Source organism: Heterodontus francisci, chromosome 12, assembly GCF_036365525.1.
Source record: "Heterodontus francisci isolate sHetFra1 chromosome 12, sHetFra1.hap1, whole genome shotgun sequence".
In the NCBI taxonomy this organism is placed as follows: Eukaryota; Metazoa; Chordata; class Chondrichthyes; order Heterodontiformes; family Heterodontidae; genus Heterodontus; species Heterodontus francisci.
In genome coordinates, this window is record NC_090382.1 from 37,595,959 (window position 1) to 37,616,673 (window position 20,715).

General features: G+C 42.2%; 1 protein-coding gene across 8 annotated transcripts in view; it reads left to right on the forward strand.

Annotated features, from left to right (window-relative positions):
• LOC137375825 (histone-lysine N-methyltransferase NSD2-like) overlaps positions 1 to 20,715 on the forward strand; it is a 311,894-nt gene that overhangs the window by 86,027 nt on the left and 205,152 nt on the right. For all 8 annotated transcript variants that reach the window (XR_010976069.1, XR_010976070.1, XM_068043335.1 and 5 more), the window contains one exon: positions 600 to 1,304. Coding sequence is in view for 6 of the 8 variants with exons in the window: in XM_068043335.1 (XP_067899436.1) it covers positions 600 to 1,304 (705 nt within the window). In the remaining 2 variants the exon portion in view is untranslated. The remainder of the gene's footprint in view (positions 1 to 599; positions 1,305 to 20,715) is intronic.

The window sequence follows — 20,715 nt, forward strand, 5'->3', positions numbered from 1 at the left end:
CAGTCCCACCCAGCTGGGTAAAATAACTACCATAGTGGGCATCTGAGCTGTTCAGGTGGCAAATAATTCATTGTTTTTAATTTATTTAAAAATAGCTGATTTGTGAAACAGGAAAATGGGTCCTCTAATGCTGTCACTTAATTGATTTCTGCTGTGTTATTGCCAAGCTTCATTCTGAACATCGGATTCCTAGTAAAGTCACAGGTACTAAGATGGATGTCTTTACTGTTCTCGCCTGTGTTTACCTAATAATGATTATGGATTTGCTGAATAATTTAAAACTGCCACATTCAGGAATGTTATAGCTTCAAATTCAGAGTTGGTATCTTTAGATAAGGTGCTTTACTTTGCTGAGGTCTATCAACTCATAATTGGTACAATGAAATCTTAATATTATGCAAAGCTATGCTTACAGATTCCATAGTGATTATTGTGACATTGCTTATACAATACTGTGAATTCAGATGTTGACTGAAGCTATTGTTCATGCTCAATAAAAATAAGCATTTCACTCTGTCCCATATACAAGTTAAGAGTTATTGTTTTCTTTAGATTGTTGACTTATGGTGACTGAAAGACTTCCTTTTCTTTTGATCTAGATTTCTGTTAAAGTACACACTCAGTGGGAAGCTGGTATTGTTCAGGCAGAAGAAGCACTTTCCATGTCTCTTGAGGACAGAATATCTAAATATTGCCTAATTAGCAAAGAAAGTTTGCTTCAGATGTCTGAGAAAGAAAAGCTTGAAGTTCAATTTACTTCAAAACCCAAGGAGCTAAACCCTTCAGTTGACTCAAGCAGTTACTCCAAGGGACCTGAAGACTGTCTTGCCACATATGCAAACAGAATAAACAAGATGAGTACCAACTCAACTATCTGTTCCTCTGACTGTAAAACAAGAAAAAGAGCGGGAAGTAAGCTCTTAAAGCCCAGAGTTCCTATCAAAGAATCTGCACACTGCACATACAACACAAACAGTACAGTAAATAATGTGCAAATAAATTCTGCAACCCTTATAAATGGTTTTGTAGAGACATCAAATGAAACCATCACTGGAATAGAGTGTTCAACCCTAAAATCCAACTGTATAGTTGAAAGTTCTTCAGTTTATAATAACGTCATAAGTACGTCAGAGATTGTTTCAGCTGCAACTGCTGTATTAAATTGGTCAGATGAAGGAATTGCTAAAGAACCATTTAATGTAGGAACTGGTACAACTTCCTACAAGAGAAAAGCTAGTTCTGAACAATATGGTGTCTGTAATGGGACTGGAACTCAGTTTGAAGTCAACTGCCAGAACACACAGGTTTGTGCAACATTTAATTAGTATAGTACTAATTAACTAACTGATATATTGCATTCATTCATGGATTAATACAGTCTTAACACATTTATCTCTTTGAGCATTTCTGCAAACCAATTCCCTAATTTTCTGGCTGTGCTTCTTAGTTAAATTGGTGCATAGTTAAGTCATCCAGGCCAGGAAGATCCCAACTTTGATCACTTGTCTTAGTAACTGGGATAGGTCATGAAGTTCCTTAAGTCTGTTCTACCATTTAGCGAGATCATGGCTGATCTGTATCCTAACTCTGTCCACCTGCCTTGGCTCTACACCTCTTAACACCCGTGGCTGGCAAAGATCTATCAATCTTAGATTTCATTTTTTTTAATTTCATATTTTTAATCTACTGTTTCTTATGGCAGTTGCACATTTCCTTAACCCTTTACATGAAGAAATGTTTCCTAACTCCTTTCTTGAATGTCCTCGCTCTGATTTTAGGGTTATGTTCCCTTCTAGACTCCCCCACCAGGGCAAGAAGTTTAGCTATGGTCTAACCAGGCTTTTTGTATCGCGGTAGCAAAAAATCCTCCCCTTTATAGGAGGTCACTTAGCCCGTTGAGTCCATGTTGACTCTCCAAGAGTAATTCAGCTAGTCCCACTCACAGAATCAAAGAATGGTTACAGCATAGAAGCAGGCCATTCTGCCTGTCCTGTCCATGCCAGCTCTCTGCAAGAGTAATTCTGCTCGTCCCACTCCCCCACCCTTTTTCTCCATAGCCCAGCATTTTTTTCTCCAGTTGCTTATCCAGTTCCCTTTTGGAAACCACAGTTGAATCTGCCTTCACCACTCTCAGGCAGTACATCCCAAATTCTAACCACTTGTGTTTAAAAAAAAAAACTTTTTTTCCTCATGTTGCCGTTGGTTCTTTTGCCAATCACCTTTAAATCGGTGTCCTCTAGTCCTTGACCCTTCCACCATTGGGAACAGTTTCTCCCTAATCTACTCTGTCTAGACCCCTCATCATTTTGAAAACCTCTATTAAATTCCCTATCCAGCTTCTCGAAAGAGAGCAAACCCAGCATCTCCAATCTATCTATCCTCTCTAAAGCCTTCACATCCTTCCTAAAGTGCAGTGCCCTGAATTGGACACAACACTCCAGTTGAGGCTGGACCAATGTTTTATAAAGGTTCATCAAAACTTCCTTGTTTTTGTACTCTTTACCTCTATTTATAAAGCCTAGGATCCCATATGCCTTATTCACCACTTTCTCAACCTGCCCTGTCACCTTCAACGATTTATGCACATATACCTCCAGGTCCCTCTGTCCTGCACCCTGTTTAGAATTGTACCCTTCAGATTATATTGCCTCTCCTTGTTCCTCCTACCAATACTTCATATTGCTCTGCATTAAATTTTATCTGCCATTTGTCCATCCATTCTACTGGCCTGTCGCTATCCTCCTCATAGTTCACAATATTTCAAGATTTGTGTCATATGCAAATTTGAAATTGTGCCCTGTAGCACCCAAGTCTAGGTCATTAAGGCTTGTGCCAAAGTTGGGAGAGCTTTCCCACAGACTAGTCAAGCAACTGGCTGACGTTGTCTGTAAGGTGTGATTTGGTGAGTATGACTATGTACCAGACACCGCCATCACCATCCCCGGGTATGTCCAGTCCTATCGGCAGGACAGACCCAGCAGAGGTGGCGGCACAGTGGTATACAGTCGGGAGGGAGTTGTCCTGGGAGTCCTCAACATCGACTCTAGACCCCATGAAGTCTCATGGTATCAGGTCAGACATGGGCAAGGAAACCTCCTGCTGATTTTTAAAAAAAAATCATTCATGGGATGTGGGCATCGCTGGCTAGGCCAGGATTTATTGTCCATCTCTAATTGCCCTTGAGAAGGTGGTGGTGAGCTGCCTTCTTGAACCTACCGCCTCCCCCTCCATCAGCTAATGAATCCGTACTCCTCCATGTTGAACAGCACTTGGAGGAAGTACTGAGGGTGGCGAGGGCACAGAATGTACTCTGGGTGGGGGACTTCAACGTCTGTCACCAAGAGTGGCTCGGTAGCACCACTACTGACAAAGCTAGCCGAGTCCTAAAGGACATAGCTACTAGACTGGGTCTGCGGCAGGTGGTGAGGGAACCAACAAGAGGGAATAATATACTTGACCTCGTCCTCACCAATCTGCCTGCCGCAGCTGCATCTGTCCATGACAGTGTTGGTAGGAGTGACCACCGCACAGTCTTTGTGGAGGCAAAGTCCCGTGTTCACATTGAGGATATCCTCCATCGTGTTGTGTGGTACTGCCACCATGCCAAATGGGATAGATTTCGAAAAGATCTAGCAATGAAAAACTGGGCATCCATGAGGCGCTGTGGGCCATCAGCAGTGGCATCAGAATTGTATTAAACCGCAATCTGTAACCTCGTGGCTCGGCATATCCCCCACTCTGCCATCACCATCAAGCCAGGAGACCAACCTGGGTTCAATGAAGAGTGCAGGAGGGCATGCCAGGAGCAGCACCAGGCGTACCTCAAAATGAGGTGTCAACCTGGTGAAGCGACAACAGAGGACTACTGATTAGTGAGTGAGATCATATCAGGGGATTCCTGCACTGCCTGGCTGGTTCTCTTCGACTGCCTGGTGGTCACCCATTCCCTATCTGCCTGCACGTTCCTAAACTGCGGTGTTGACCATCTCCCTAAACGTGCTAGCCACGTAGTCCTCCACCTCGTGGATGCACAACAGTGACTCCAACCACCGCTTGAGTTCTGAAACTCTGAGCTCAAGCTTGTGCAGCTGATGACACGTCCTGCAGATGTGTTTATCTAGGACACATGGTGCATCCATGACTTCCCACATGCCACAGACTCTACATTCCACTCGGCAGAGCTGTCCTGCCATACTTTAACTTTACAGACTCTTATAAGTAAACTTGCCAGTTACTCACCAACCAGTTCTTTCCACTGCACCAAAGCAAGAACCAAATACTGGAAGATTAAAAAAGTAGAAAAATGGAGTACCTCTCCCCACCCCCTTACCCCCTTCACTGACCTCACCACTCACCAAACTCGAATCTCCACACTCAGCTTCCAATCTGCACACCCTTTGCAGACTGCACACAGACCTTTTGTATTTATACCTTTTGAAGCTGAAACTGTAGCGACCAGATTTGACTGGTCAGCTATTTAACTAATCAGCTACTCTACAGTGGAGCCTGTTAATCCCTGCCTAAGACTGTAAGAAACTTACTTTATTTTCTTAACCCTACTTTATCTAGAGGGTAAATCCTGGTTAGAAATGCTAACTGCAGACCAGATTTTTATAAAGGTAACAAAAATCCCCACTTGCCAAACTCAAATCTCCACACTCAGCTTGCAATCTGCGCACACACAGCCTTGCAAGTCATTTCCTTCCAATTCAAGTATAAAGTCTTCTCAGTTTCTAATCTTAGTCAAAGCAATTGTAAGGGCACTACAATTGTGCTCCAACTCCCTGGGTTAAAGAAAGGAAATGGTTTCGGGTTCTTGTTTCTGATCAAAATCTGCTAGAATAATGGACATTGGGTGAGGTTAGAGTTGTTAGCTTTGAGGCTATTTCAGTTGAACAGTCTGTCTACACTTATTGTCTAGGTCTGCACAATGAGGTATTCTATTGCAACTTTAATACTTGCATTTACCCAAACCTGTGGAAAATTTATCCAGGCAGGTCCTGTCCACAAAAGGCAGGAGAATCTAATGCAGCCAATTACTGTTCCGTTGGCCTACTCTCAACCATCAGCCAAGTGATGGAAGAAGTTGTCAACAGTGCTATCAAGCAGCATTGACTCACCAATAACCTGCATGGTTTGGGGTCCACCAGGACCACTTGGCTTCAGACGTCATTTCAGCCTTGGTCCAAGCATGGATATAAGAGCTGAATTCCAGATGAGAGTGACTGCCCTTGACATCAAGGTAGCATTTGATCAAGTGTGGTATTAAGCAGCCCTAGCAAAATTGAAGTCAGTGGGAATCGGGGGGCAAAACTCTCCACTGGTTGGAGTCATATAACTAGTACAGAGGAAGATGGTTGTGGTTGTTGAAGGCAAAACATCTAAGCCCCAGGCTATCACTGCAGGAGTTTCTCAGGGTAGTATCCTAAGCCCAAGTGTTGTCAGATACTTCAGCAGTGACGTTCCCTTCATCATAATGTCAGAAGTGGGGATCTTCGCTGATTGCAGTGTTCAGTACCATTTGTGACTCATACTGAAACAGTCTGCGCCTGCATGCAACAAGACCTGGACAACAATCAGGCTTGGGCTGATGAGTGGCAAGTAGCATTTTCGCCACACAAGTGCCTGGCAATGACCATCTCCAGCGGGAGAGAATCTAACCGTGTCCCCTTGACATTCAACATTACCATTGCTAAATTCACCACCATCAACATCCTGGGGATTACCATTGACCAGAAACTGGGAATTCTGCGGCGAGTAACTCTCTTCCTAACTCTCCAAATCTTGTCCACAATCTACAAGCCTCAAGTCAGGTGTGTGTTGGAATACTCTCCACTTGCCTGGATGAGTGCAGCTCCAGTAACACTCAAACTCGACACAATTCAAGACAAAGCAGCCCGCTTGATTAGCACCCCATCCACCACAAAGTGGCAACAGTGTGTACTATCTACAAGATTTTATGCATCAACTCCCCAAGCCGCCTCCAACAGCACCTTCCAAACTCGAGACCTCTACCACTTAGAAGGACAAGGGCAGCAGATGGATGGGAACACCACCACCTGCAAGTTCCCCTCCAAGCCACACACCATCGTGACTCAGAGCGATATTGCCCTTCCTTAAGTGTCGCTGGGCCAAAAACCTGGAACTCCCTTCCTAACAGAACTGTGGGTATACTTATACCACATGGACTGCAACCATTCATGGAGGTGGCTCACCACCTTCTCAAGGGCAATTAGGGATGGGCAACAAATGCTGGCCTTGCTAATGATGCTCACATCCCATGAACGAATAAAAAAAAAAAATGTTTTTTTAATGGATTCCAGCATTTTCCCGAAGACTGTTGTCAGGCTAACTGGCTTGTGGTTCCCTGGTTTCTCTGTCCCTGTCGTCTTGAGTGTTGTTGCATTTGCTGCCTTCCAATCTGCTGGGATTGTTCTACAATCTAGGGAATTTTGGAAGATCACAACCGATTTATTCATTCTCTGTGCTCTTTTATCCCCCCTGCCGATCTCACTGTGCTCTTGCTCTCGGGCGGCTGCTCTTTTATCTTCCCCACCAGTCTTGTTGTGTCCTATTAATTTATCTAGTACTTCTCTACTGATATTAATTACTTCAATTTCCTCACTCTCATTAACCCCCGGTTCCCCACTATTTTTGGAATGCTTTTTGTGTCTTCTACTGTGAAGGCATACAAAATATTTGTTTAATGTCTCTGCCATTTCCATACTCCCTATTATAATTTCTCCTGTCTCAGCCTCTCAAGAACCAACTTTTACTTTTGCTACTCTTTGTTTTTATATACTTGTAGAAGCTGTGCTTCCATTGCTGAATCCCATACCATCAGTATCCTTGGTATTAGTCAGAATCTGGGTTCTGCAGTTCGTTTGTTGCTTATTGCTGCCAATGCAAATGTCTAGTAGCATTAATGTATTGAGGACTTTAACTTGTTCAATTTTTAATAACCTGCTTTTGCATTTTCTGAAACAGTTTTTGGTTTCGTATCAGTTTTGATCCCTGTTGTACAGAGATAAGGGGAAGAATCACTCTGACTGCAAAATCCCTCCCACCCCACCCCCACCTTTATGCCTCACTCAAGGATGTGCAAGGCATCCATGGTGAGAACCTTTTGTTCCTTTCTTTCTCTTCCATCAAGACATTTTGAGGGACCGCTTCCGTGGATTATTTTCTGCCGTAGAATGATTCCATTATGGTTGCCAAAGTGTTTCTTCCAGTTGACCCTATATTACAAGCTTCTTTTCAATACTGCAACCATGTACAGAGCAAGTGTTCTCCAGAGATTGACGTTGGCTGTAAATTCTGAATCAACTTACTTATTCCTGTGATAAATATGGCTGTCCAAAAATAGATCTTCTGCCATTTTTGCGAGAGGAAGCAGAACAAAAGGCCAAAGCCCTTGGTATCGTAACAATCTGCTGAATTAAAAATTTCTGTCTTTCTCCCTCATTTCGCCCATTTAAAAAAAAACACTTTACAACTGATTTTCAAAATGAGACCCTGGACCATAGGGAGTCTGCAGGTCGTTAGATTTCTGTTTGTCTGGTGCTGGTCATACCACATACCCTGATCCTATTTTGTTCCAGTATTTAACTTGCTGACATATTCTTTGTATTGCTGCATGCTAATCATTTTCTACAATGCTAAATCATTTTGGGCAAGTTACAATAGGGCTCTTTTGAGAGAGTGCCCATTGTCAATATTTGCAGGGGGTTGTGTGCAAATGCTTGAGAACCACTTTAGAAGATGAGGAGTGGATGAACCAGTTATTATTGTAACTTAATAAAAAAAAAAGCAGGAAAACTTAGTTTTGGACCTCCTGTGTCTCAGCATTGATTTGACTCGTAAATATAAAAGTTGAGGATGAGAGAAGGCATTTGGTCTATCGAACTCATCCTATCAATATTTCAACTTGCAACCTAGCATGCAACTTGTCTGATATGTTTAATGGCTCGACCGAGCCTAGTAGATGATTCCGAATGCTGTCACACTTAGTAAATTTATTTTCTGAGATGTTTTACGTTTACTTTTCACCAAGTTAAATTTTTGACATTTTGTTCTACTGGCTTGACTGATCCTAAAATAATCATCTTGTTACTTTTATCTGTCATTTTAGTACTTTTGTAGATCCCTTAACAACTCTAGTTCGTCTGAGGAGCTTGTGCTTCTGTAATCTTTCCTCAAAGCTTATCCCTTGCACATGTGGGAATCAATTTTTTTGCATTCCAATACGTATCCCTTTTGAAGTGTGTACACCAGAACTGCAGAGTATTCCAAGTGAGCTGTGACCAGTGCATTATAAAACCACATAGGAAATAGGAGCAGGAGTAGGTCATTTGGCCCCTCGAACCTGCTTTGTCATTCAGCTAGATCATGGCTGATCTACCTCAAAGCCATTTTCCTGCACTATCCCCATATCCCTTGATATAGAAAATAGTTGATCTCTGCCTTGAATATGCTCAATGACTGAGCCTCCACAGCCCTCTGGGGTATAGAATTCCAAAGATTCACCACACTCTGCATGAAGAAATTCCTCCTCAACTCAGTCCTAAATGGCCTAGCTCTTATTCTGAAACTGGGTCCCCCGGTTCTACACTCCCCAGCCAGGGGAAGCATCCTTCCTGCATCCACTCTGTTGATCCCTGTAAGAATTTTGTATGCTTCAATGAGATTACCTCTCATTCTTAACTCTAGAGAATATAGGCCCAGTCTCCTCAGTCTCTCTTCATAGGACAATTCCCACCATCCCATGGATTAGTTTGGTGACCCTTTGTTGCAGTCCCTCTATGACAAGTATATCCTTCCTTAGGTAAGGAAACCAAAACTATACACAATATTCCAGCTGCGGTCTCACCAAGGCTCTATATAATTGCAGCAAGACTCCTGTATTTATCCTTTTGCAATAGTCCTGAAGACCTGTGTTCCAGAACTAGCCACGTCCCCAGCCAAGCTGTTCGAGTACAGTTACAACACTGGCATCTACCCGGCAATGTGGAAAATTGCCCAGGTATGTCCTGTACACTCTCAGCAGGACAAATTCAATCCGGCCAATTACCACCCCATCAGTCTACTCTCGATCATCAGTAAAGTGATGGAAGGTGTCATCGACAGTGCTATCATTTGCATTTGCTTAGCAATAACCTGTTCAGTAATGCTCAGTTTGGGTTTTGCCAGGACCACTCAGCTCCTGACCTCATTACAGCCTTGGTTCAAACATGGACAAAAGAGCTGAACTCAAGAGGTGAGGCAAGAGTGACTGCCGTTGACATCAAAGCAGCTTTTGACCGAGTATGGCAGCAAGGAGCCCTAGCCAAACTGGAGTCAATGGGAATCGGGGGAAAACTCTCTGCTGGTTGGAGTCATACCTAGCACAAAGGAAGATGGCTGTGGTTGTTGGAGGTCAATCATCTCAGCTCCAGGACATCCCTGCAGGGGTTCCTCAGGGTCATGTCCTCGGCCCAACCATCTTCAGCTGCTTCATCAGTGATCTTCCTTCAGTCATAAGGTCAGAAGTGGGGATATTCGCTGATGATTGCACAACGTTCAGCACCATTCACGACAACTCAGAGACTGAAGCATTCTGTGTAGAAATACAGCAAGACCTGGACAATATCCAGGCTTGGGGTGATAAGTGGCAAGTAACATTTGCACTGCACAAGTGCCAGGCAATGACCATCTCCAACAAGAGAGAATCTAACCATCTCCCCTTGACATTTAATGGCATTATGATTGCTGAATCCCCCACAATCAACATCATAGAGGTTACCATTGACTAGAAACTGAACTAGAGTAGCCATATAAATACTGTGGCTTCAAGAGCAGGTCAGAGGCTAGGAATCCTGCAGCGAGTAACTCACCACCTGACTCCCCAAAGTCTGTCCACCATCTACAAGGCTCAAGTCAGGAGTGTGATGGAATACTCTCCAATTGCCTGGATGGGTGCAGCTCCAGCAACACTCAAGAAGCTTGAGGCTATCCAGGACGAGCAGCCCGCTTGATTGGCACCCATCCACAAACATTCACTCCCTCCCCCACCAACGCACAGTGGCACCTGTGTGTACCATCTACAAGATGCACTGCAGCAATGCACCAAGGTTGCTTAGGCAGCACCTTCCAAACCCGCAATTGGACAAGGGCAGCAGATGCATGGGAACACCACTACCTGCAAGTTCCCCTCCAAGCCACACACCATCCTGACTTGAACTATATCGCTGTTCCTTCACTGTCGCTGGGTCAAAACCTGGAACTTAGTTCCTAACAGCACTGTGGATGTACCTACCCCACATGAACTGCAGCGGTTCAAGAAGGCATCTCACCACCACCACCTCAAAGGCAATTAAGGATGGGCAATAAATGCTGGCCTAGCCAGCAATGCCCTCATCCCCATAAATGATTAAAAAAAAATAATAAAGGCCAGCATACCATGTGCCTTCCCAATTGCTTGCTGCACCTGCCTGTTAGCTTTTATGAACAAGGACACTCAGGTCCCTTTGGACACAACATTTCCCGATCTTTCTCCATTTAAGAAATACTGTGCACTTCTCTTTTTCCTACCGAAGTGGATAACTTCACATTTTTCCACATTATATTCCATCTGCCGTGTTCTTGCACACTTGCTTAGCCTGTCGAAGTCCCATTGAAGCCTCCTTGCATCCTTCTCACAACTCATTCCCACCTAGTTTTGTGTCATCAGCAAATTTGGAAATATTACATTTGGTCCCCACATCCAAATCATTGATATAGATTGTGAACAGCTGAGGCCCAAACACTGATCCTTGCGGTACTCCATTAGTTACAGCCTGCCAACCTGAGAATGACCCGTTTGTTCCTATTCTCTGTTTTCTGTCCGTTAACCAATTGTCAATCCATGCCAATATATTACCCCCAATCCCATGTGCTCTAATTTTGCTTACTAACCTCTTGTGTGGGACCTGATTGAAAGCCTTCTGAACATCCAAATACACCACATCCACTGGCTCCCCCTTGTCTTTTCAGCTAGTTATATCCTCAAAAAACTGAAAGATTTGTCAAACATGATTTTCCTTTCATAAATCCATGTTGACTCTGCCCAATCCTACCATTATTTTCTAATTGTACAGTTATCACATCCTTTATAATAGATTCTAGCATTTCCCTACTACTGATGTCAGGCTAAACAGGTCTGTAGTCCCCCATTTTCTCTCTTCCTATTAAATAGTGGGGTTACATTTGCTACCGTCCAAACTGCAGGAACCGTTCCAGAAGCAATCGAATTTTGGAAGATGACCACCAACACATCCACTATCTCTACAGCCACCTCTTTCAACACTCTGGGATGTAGATCTTCAAGTCCAAGGGATTTATCAACTTTCAGTCCCATTAATTTCTCTAATTTTTACTAATACTAATTTCTTTCAGTTCTTCATTCTCGCTAGTGCCTTGGTTCTCTAGTATTCCTGGGAGGTTTTTTGTATCTTCCTTTGTGAAGACAGACACAAAATATTTGTTTAGTTTCTCTATCATATCCTTATTCCCCATTATAAATTCTCCTGTCTGTCTCTGCCTGTAGTGGGCCCACATTTGTCTTTGCTAACCGTTGCCTTTTTGCTATAGAAGCTTTTGCAGTGTTTTTATGTTTCTCGGTTTACTTTCATATTCTGTTTTCTCTTTCTTTATTAGTTTCTTGGTCTTCCTTTGCTAAATTCTAAAATGTTCCCAATCCTCAGGTTGACTACTCTTTTTGGCAATTTTATTAAGCCTCTTCCTTTGATCTAGTATAATCTTTAACTTTCGTTAGCCATAGTTAGATCACCTGTCTTGCTGGGTTTTTGTGCCTCAAAGGAATGTAGATTTGTTGTAAACCATGTATTAATTCCTTAAATGCTAGCCATTACCTGTCATACTTTTTAATGTAGTTTCCCAATCTACCACAGCCAATTTGCCCCTCATACCTTCTTAGTTTTCTTTTGTTCAGATTTAAGACCCTAGATATGAATTGAACTACATTACTTTCAAACTTAGTGTAAAATTCTTTCATTTTATGCTCACACTTCCCTAGAGGCTCCTTTACAATGAGATTACTAATTAGCCCTTTCTCATTGCACAATACTAGATTTAAAATAGCCTGTTCTCTAGTTGGTTCCTCAACATACTGTTCTAGAAAACCATCTCGTATACATTCCAGGAATTTGTCCTCCACAGCATTAGTGCTAATTAGGTTTACTCAGTCTATATGTAAATTTAAATCCCCCATGATTACTGTATTACTCTTGTTACATATACCTCTAATTTTCTGATTTATACCGTGCCCCACATTACCACTACTGTTTAGTGGCCTATAAATAACTCCTGCCAATGTTTGCTGTCCCTTGCTGTTTCTTAGCTCCACTAAACTGATTCTTTCTCACTAATGTACTGATGTCATCCTTTATTAACAGCACTACCCCACCGCCTTTTCCTTTTTGCCTATCCTTCCTAAAAGTTGAATACCCTTGGACATTCAGTTCCCAGCCTTGGTCTCCCTGTAGCCACGTCTCCGTAATGGCAATTAGATCGTACCTGTTTACTTCCATTTGTACCGTCAATTCATCTGCCTTGTTGCGAAAACTGTGTGCATTCAGATAGTGCCTTTAATTCTGTCATCTTATTTTTGCATCTTCTAGCCTTATCCGCTCTGTCCCTTCCTGCCACACTCATTATCAATTCCTTTATTGCTACCTTGCTACCTCGCCTTGTCCTCTCTCCTTTAATTTATCACATCTTCCCTCACTTGATCCCTCGCCACCCCCCCCCCCCCCCCCCCCCCCCCACTATTTATTTTAAAGCCCTCTCTACCGCCCTAGTTATGCGACTCACCAGAACACTGATCCCAGCACGGTTCAGGTGAAGACTATTCCAACGGTACAGCTCTCACTTTCCCCGGTACTGGTTCCAGTGCCCCATGTATCAAAACCATTTTCTCCCACACTAATCTTTGAGCTACGCATTTAACACTCTAATCTTATTTACCCTACTCCAATTTGCTCGTGGCTCAGGTAATAATCCAGAGATTACCTTTGAGGTTCTGCTTTTTAATTTAGCCCCTAGCTGCTCATACTCTCTATGCAGATCCTGTTTCCTAGTCCTATCTATGTCGGTGGTACCTACATGGATCACGACAACTGGATCCTTTCCCTCTCTTCTCCCTCTCCAGCCCTGAGCAGATGTCCTAAACCCTTGCACCGGCAAGCAACACAGCCTTCTGGACTCGTGCTCTCAGCTACAGAGAGCTGTCTGTCTCAGCATAATCTCTCTACACTTGTACTCCATTGTTCTGGTTAGATATCCCAACATGCTATTTTCTTTATTAATTGCTTCTCACTGTCTTGACATTGAAGTGACAAGTTTACTGTCACTCCCAGATTCCTTTCACAGACTGTCTGTTAATGATACTCCCTTCAATGAATACTTGTGTCCTCATTCTTTATTTGAAAAATTAGCAGTTTCCAGATATTCATATTAACTTTAGTTTGTCATTTAACTGCCCAGTTGCATAAATTGTACTATAAGCATTAACTATATTCTGTCTTTACTCCACTCGTTACTTTTAGTGTCTACAAGTTTAACACACACAATTATTTTGTGCACTTTCGGGCAGAAATAAAGGCCCCTCTGAGGTGGGGCCGGAGGCAGTGGGCAAGGAGTATCATGACCCGGGGTGGGAGCGGAAGGTCCATCGCCAAGCAATCTTCTGATGGCAGACTTCCCACACAGAGGCCAATTGAGGTCATTAAGTGGCCTATCAAGGGCCTCTTCCTGCCGCTGCTGGGATCTTAACAGTGGCGAAGGGCTGCCTCTGCCCCACGGGGAAGGATGCCTTGTAACACAAGTTGCCCTCCCTGCGGGCTTGGGGGGTAGGGGGGTTCGTGGGGTCCCCTCTGTGGGCAATCTGTGGCCCACAGAGGACCCCCGCTGGGAACCTCCCCTGCATTGCATGACCACTCCCATCCCCCACCCTCACCCCTTCTTGTCGATGTCTTCCGGAGTGGCCCCAGTGACTCCGCCTTACCTTGGGTCCAAAGTTCCAGCGCTGGGCCTGGGTATTAGGTCCCTGCAGTACTGGCAGTGGCAACTGCTCCTGGTGGTACTGCTGAGCTGCCGGCCCTCTGATTGGCCGGTAGCTCTTGGAGGCGGTTCCCCGTCTTTAAAGGGATGGGTATCCCGACTCCTGAAATTTAAATTTAATAAGACCAGAGGATTGTTCCGGGTGTCACGAGAAAACAGAGGCGGGATTTGCCCTGCCTTTTCGGCCTGGTGTCGGGAGCCCCACCTCCAACACAAAATCCAGCCCAAAGTCATTCCTTGTTAGGAGGCTTGGGTTGCCTGGGGAGAGCCTTGCTGGTGTCAAACTTTCTGAAAGGGATATGTGTATTGACCTCTTCAAAGGAGTCAGAGCAATATATTCAATCTGTCTTCATTTATTGTCTGTACAATTGAGCTTTCAGCATTATGGATTCATGTTGAGCAGATACCACTGATCTGTCAGATCCCAACATTAGCCTATGCTAACAATGTGATGCCATAGACCTACCTGACCATGGTAGAGGGATGGAAATTTAGCCTGTTTTCATTAGCTATGATGCTTTCCAGTATCATTGTTTTTCTCCTTTTCTTCCCCTCAACTCTTCCTTAGCCATTATATCCTCTCTGCCTGGCCTCAGCTGCCTCTATCTCCCACCAAGACCTGCCCAATTGCTCCATCACCTGCTAACTGCCTCCGGCTGGTGTTTACCTTTCCCGCATCTCACTCCCTGATACTGCGACTGCAAATAACATCACTAGAGATCCTCTAATATACATTTTTTTTTGAGCAGTACTTTTATCAGGAAAAGAATAGTGTATTTGCACTGAGCATTGATGTTGCTCAAAGCAACATTTTGTGAATTCATTGACAGCTGTCAGACAAAATCATTATTTTTTGGTGTCCTGTGCATTGCAGATATAGGAGAAATGAGAGGGGCAGTATGACTTCATGATTGATTTGTAAATGAATAAACTAATTTCTGCGTACCTTGACACATTAGTTATAGCCAATTCAAAAAAAATATTTGTCATAGTATCCAAGTGGAAATATTGGTGTATGTATGGCATTGTTTTGGAGCTAGGGATACTCTACCTCCTGCACCAAAGGGCATTCTCTGTTTACAGAACTTGCTCATTCTGCTATTTCTCACTACGTAGCTGTTGCTTGTGCTTCTTTCTTTCCTGATATGAGCTCATCTCTTGCTGCTCTTCTAACCTATGGATGTCCTGATATTCCTTCTTGATTACATTTGCCTTAGCCCTCAGCTGCGCAACTCATTCACTTCACCCCTCTCCTTTTAAAAAAAAAAAAAATTTGCTTTAATAAGTAACTGAAATTAAAATACAAATATAAATGTAATTTTACAGAAAGATTTTAAGGGAATTGTGACTGGAGAATTATGTTGAGTACAGAAGTAATTAGGGGTTTGCAAGACAAATATTGAAAAGAAATTTCAAAAACTGAAGTGGAGAGAAGTTGTTTTTGTCAGACCCAACTGTAGATTAAAAATGCTAGTTGCAATTTTTTGCTTCTACTTAATTTTATTGGCAAGGCTATCTAAAATGGTCAATGTGCCATAGTAATCATTCTTCACTCTTTAGTTTACGTGAAGCAATGGATTAAAATAATTGATTTTAAAGTGCTTAGGGTATGCTTGTATTAGGAGATAAACTCGTGACATTCATTTAAAGAATGGATTGACATAGAAACTCACTTTTTGTTAGGTTTTGGTGATTTTGCAATTGATTTTTTTCCCCCCAGTGATAGCATTCTGATGTGCACTTCTCACTCGGTGCTCAAGTGAAGTTACATTGTCCCAGCATGTAAGAATGCAGCTGAACTCGTACATTTTAGCAGGAAATGCTTAGAGAGAAGGCAGAGAATGGAATAGAGGGAATGATAGTGGTACAAGCTTAATGCCAGACCATTGATTCTTACACTAGGATTTCTGGGCCCAAGGAGATCCCAGTAAGTCTTAAATCATAATATAATTAGATTTAATAAGTTTCCACTTCTGACTTCAGTGTAGAAGTTGACTGTATAATGTGACACTGAGCAGTACCTTAGGTTAATCCTTAATCTGTGTGAAACAAGTTTCTCATTTAATGCAGTAGAAGCTTATTTGATTGACCAGTGTTCCTGCTCTTGATTGCTATGCAGTAACTTGCTGCTGGTAATAAGTGTGTGGACAAATGGGTAGTGATGGGATCCAGCTGTTTTGGCCATTTTTTTGACCATATCAGTACTTGTGTGTGAAGAGTGACTGCTTTAACAAGGTATTGGAGGGCTACTTCCCCGAGACTTAACCAATTAAATTTCGACCTGGCGAGGAAGCGTAGGTGACAAAATTTGGAGGGGGAGAAACTTTGCCACTTTATTGTATCTCCTGAGCTTCTATGCAATAGTTCAAATCTTCACCGTTTTGCTTCATTTTACCAAAAATAATTCTATACAAACTAATAGGGCGGCACAGTGGCGCAGTGGTTAGCACTGCAGCCTCACAGCTCCAGGGACCCGGGTTCAATTCCGGGTACTGCCTGTGTGGAGTTTGCAAGTTCTCCCTGTGTCTGCGTGGGTTTTCTCCGGGTGCTCCGGTTTCCTCCCACAAGCCAAAAGACTTGCAAGTTGATAGGTAAATTGGCCATTATAAATTGTCACTAAGTATAGGTAGGTGGTAGGGAAATATAGGGACAGGTGGGGATGTTTGTTGGGAATATGGGATTAGTGTAGGATTAGTATAAAATGGGTGGTTGATGTTCGGCACAGACTCGGTGGGCCGAAGGGCCTGTTTCAGTGCTGTATCTCTAATCTAATTTGGGTAGTTATATAATTGCATCTGGGAGCCCCCCTTCCTTTTTTTTATTTTCAGGACTACTCCGTTTCCTTCCTGTTGTCATCAGCAGGAGTTCTGTCTTTCATGCTAAAAGTTTTAAATTTCTATAAATTGCTTTCTCAGTAGAAAACTGTTCTCAATTACTACTACTGCCGTACAGAAAAACCTTGAAACAGGTTTTCTCATATACTTAGTAGTTTGAGTCTTCTAATATTTTTGTACTGTTTCCCATTATCTTGTAGAAATCGGCTGTGGCCTAGTCTAATCAAACCTTCCCTAACCGTAGCTTCTGACCAATGTCAGTTTTGGATTTGAAAATGTTATGACTTGTGCAACAGAACCTTGGCAGTCACTGGTTCTCAATATCTGGTATTTTTTTTTCCTGATCATTTACTTCCCTCCTTTTGCATTTCTTGCACCACCTTGAAGGCATTGACACCTTGTTAGTGTATTGTTCCCTCCCTTGCTTAGTGGCAATGAGCTGAGTTGCACCATCTGTTTTGCTACCCTGGCTGAGAGCATGTAATTCAGTGTAGCAGAAGGATTAACATTGGACTTTACTGGTCTGTATGGCTCAGTACTCTGCTTAATCAGCTGAGTCTGGTCTGCTGCCTTTTATCATTTGTAAGGTATGAACTAGTTGGTCTAAATTACCTTTTTCTGTTATACAGTTTTCTTCTATCTATAAAAACTTTATAGCAGTATGAACCGATTCAAAGATCATAAGCAACTGAAGTGCACTGTGTTAGGACCGAGGTGGGAGCAATGCATCGTCAATTCAGTCCCATCACTCCACAGGTCGCAGAATATTATTAAAGTTTTCCTACCCAACTGGAAAAACAGCCAAGTTAAACACTCCAGTAAACCCCAGAATAAAACAGACCAAACCTGGTATCTTTAGACAACAACAAATTAACTATTTAATAAAAAAAACGAAATCTTAAACACTATTAAGATAAACCTATGTCTAAAGACCATATAACTTATTTTAACCTAACTCCCCCCATTCTCTCTCTCACACTCAAAAAATCACAGTTAACCAGTTTTAAAAGTGGTGTTTTAAAAAACTACCTGTTTCTTAGCAATAAATAAATAAGTAACTCTTTTGTGAGTTACATTCCTGATGGGTGAGCTATCCTAGTGCGAAAATAATCAAATGCCTCTCGAAGTCTTCACATGGATTTGATGTAACAGTCTGTTCTCGATTGGAATTCAAAACACCACGACTGCAGCAGGCATCAAACAGTTCTTTCAATGCCGAGCACAGCAATAGATCATCTTGAATTTTAAAATTGACAGTCTCTCAGTCGAAACTTCACTTCAGCAATACAAATGGTCTCTTCAAAAGGTTATTTCCTCAGGCAATTAACTGGGCCTGTAGCTCCTTGTAGAATTTTTGCTGAGATAGACAGCTCTTTCCTTTCAGTAAGCATGCTTCACTGGTGTCTCTCAACTTGTTTCAGCCAGTTTTTGTTAGTTTTACACACAATCAAATCGAAACATTATACCATTTGACACCTCTGTCCTGCTGTGGCCTAGAGAAAGGTGTAGCCGGCACACTGTGCTCTGTCTTAAAGGCACACAGTTTTCAAACAGAGTCTTAAAGGCACACACTCTTTTTAATCCAAGGAGAAAAAAAACAGTTCCGTGACAACTAAGAGTGTAATTACAGTTTGCTACATCAGCAACTTAAGTTGAACTTTGTCACTGACCCTCCACTTTAATGCCATGCAGATTTGACAATGGTACAACAGATAATTATCCAAATCTGTGGACCCAACATCTCCCGGGCCATTAAGCAATCTTCTGAGCAGAAGTAGGGCATAGCAACAGGAATGTGCCATGCACTTCATGATCAGTTTGATTTCTAACAAATAGTGTCCACTGTCTGACGCTTTTAGTATTTTGGAATTACACAACATACATCATAGAAACAGGCCATTTGGCTCATCTAGTCTATGCTGCTTCACACGAGCCTCCTCCCAACTTCATCTAACCAGATTAGCTTATAACTGGTGAATCATTCCTGGTGCATTGACCCTTCCTTCCCCACACATCTACCCACCCCAAGCCCCAGATCTTCAACCAATATATCTCTTAAAAGGGTCAGTTTAGAGGAATAGGGTTAACAGTAACTTTTTTTCTCAAAAGGAGGGCCATATGAATGGTAACTTCAATATTGCTGCAATTATGTAGCGCACAATATTGTATTGTACTCTTAACATTAAGGTACTTAGCTATCTGCAGGATGCACAAAATATTAGTCACAAATAATGTTGACTAGAAGAGATGACAGTTTGTTTTGCCAGCACATTAGGGCCCCTTGATGACTGCATCCAGTGTAGTCTAATCTCCCGCATTTAATTTATTTGAGTATATTCCTGAAATGGTCAACAGTATAAATTGCTGATATGCTGAGAATTGAGTGAATTTTCAAGGTACTTAAGAAAATCATCAAGGAAGTTGCAAAAAGGATCACCCTACCAGAGTGTTGTCATTGTAGAAATTCCTATTACAGCTGGAAAGAAGCCACAAAATTTATTGCATGATTTTAATGTCTCTAGTATGGTGGAGGAGGGGATTCTACTTTTGTGTATGGGAGATTTGCTTTTGTATTTCCAGGATGCATGACGCAGTTTACCATATCTTTCAGTAGTTAGTTAGCAATGGCAGAGAAGTGTTAGCAAGCACTAAGCTGAAGATGGGCTGAGTGTAACTTAAACCTCTAGACATGTAAGCATAAATTAAACTCAGCTAAGAAGCCAACACATTGGCCCACGACAAGTGCCCAAGTTAATTTGGTTTGTGCAGATTAAATACAAGAACCTGTTTATGCATGAAAATAATAGTGGATGCTCCACAGCAGTCCAATCAGCAGAATCACTTAAAGAAAGCCTAATTGGCCTATGTTCTCTTCAAAGTGCATCCCCCCCTTCCCCCACCCTGCCACTGTCATAACTATTTGACTTTTCTAAAAAAGAAAGTTAGTTATTTACCTTCACAAAAATCTGTCTTTCTATTAGAACAAAAGCAAAATACTGTGAATGCTGACCTTTAAGTATTTCCAGCACTTCCTGATTTTGTTGCTTTTCCACTGGACTGCTCCATGACACCGACAGGAACCTCTAGAGCAGCTCTGTAGAAAACAGTGGGGAGCATGATTTTGGAACAACCTGAGTCCAGATTTCAGCTCTTTGGCCCTTTGTTCACCTGCATAACTTTGCATATCCAGCTGTAGCAGTTTTTCACAGGATTGGATTCTTCAAATCGGTTTGCAAGCTGATATTAAGTCTTTCTCTCATTGATTTTAAATGGGGGGGGGGGGAAGGAGTTCTGAACTGATGGATCTCCGCAGGTAAACATTTGCCTGTTTTATTTTAAATAAAATGCCAATTTTTAAAACTAAGTTATGTAATTTACTTAACCTCGTCCTCACCAAACTACCTGTCATAAATAAAGCTGCTCATGATATTGTTGGCAGAAATGACCACGTACACCCTGTACTTTTTTCCATTTTGAGATCCTTATCTGGCACTTTTAATCCACTAAGATTTGACTTTGGCATTTTATGTAACTTAAATATTTTGAGAGATCAAGTTTTACATAACCATTTCAACAAATGCAACTTTTGGTACTATGGATTTTTTTTACTGCAAAAATGTTTTAAATATTAAACAGTAAATACCTCACATCCACGCTAAGCAGTTACAAAGTTGTTCATTTACAATTTTCAGTTACCACTAAACTCGGTCGCAGCGATAGTTTCTAAAATTGCTGAAGTAGAAGAGCAGTCGAGCTAGGTTTTACTTCAACATTGGAAATGAGT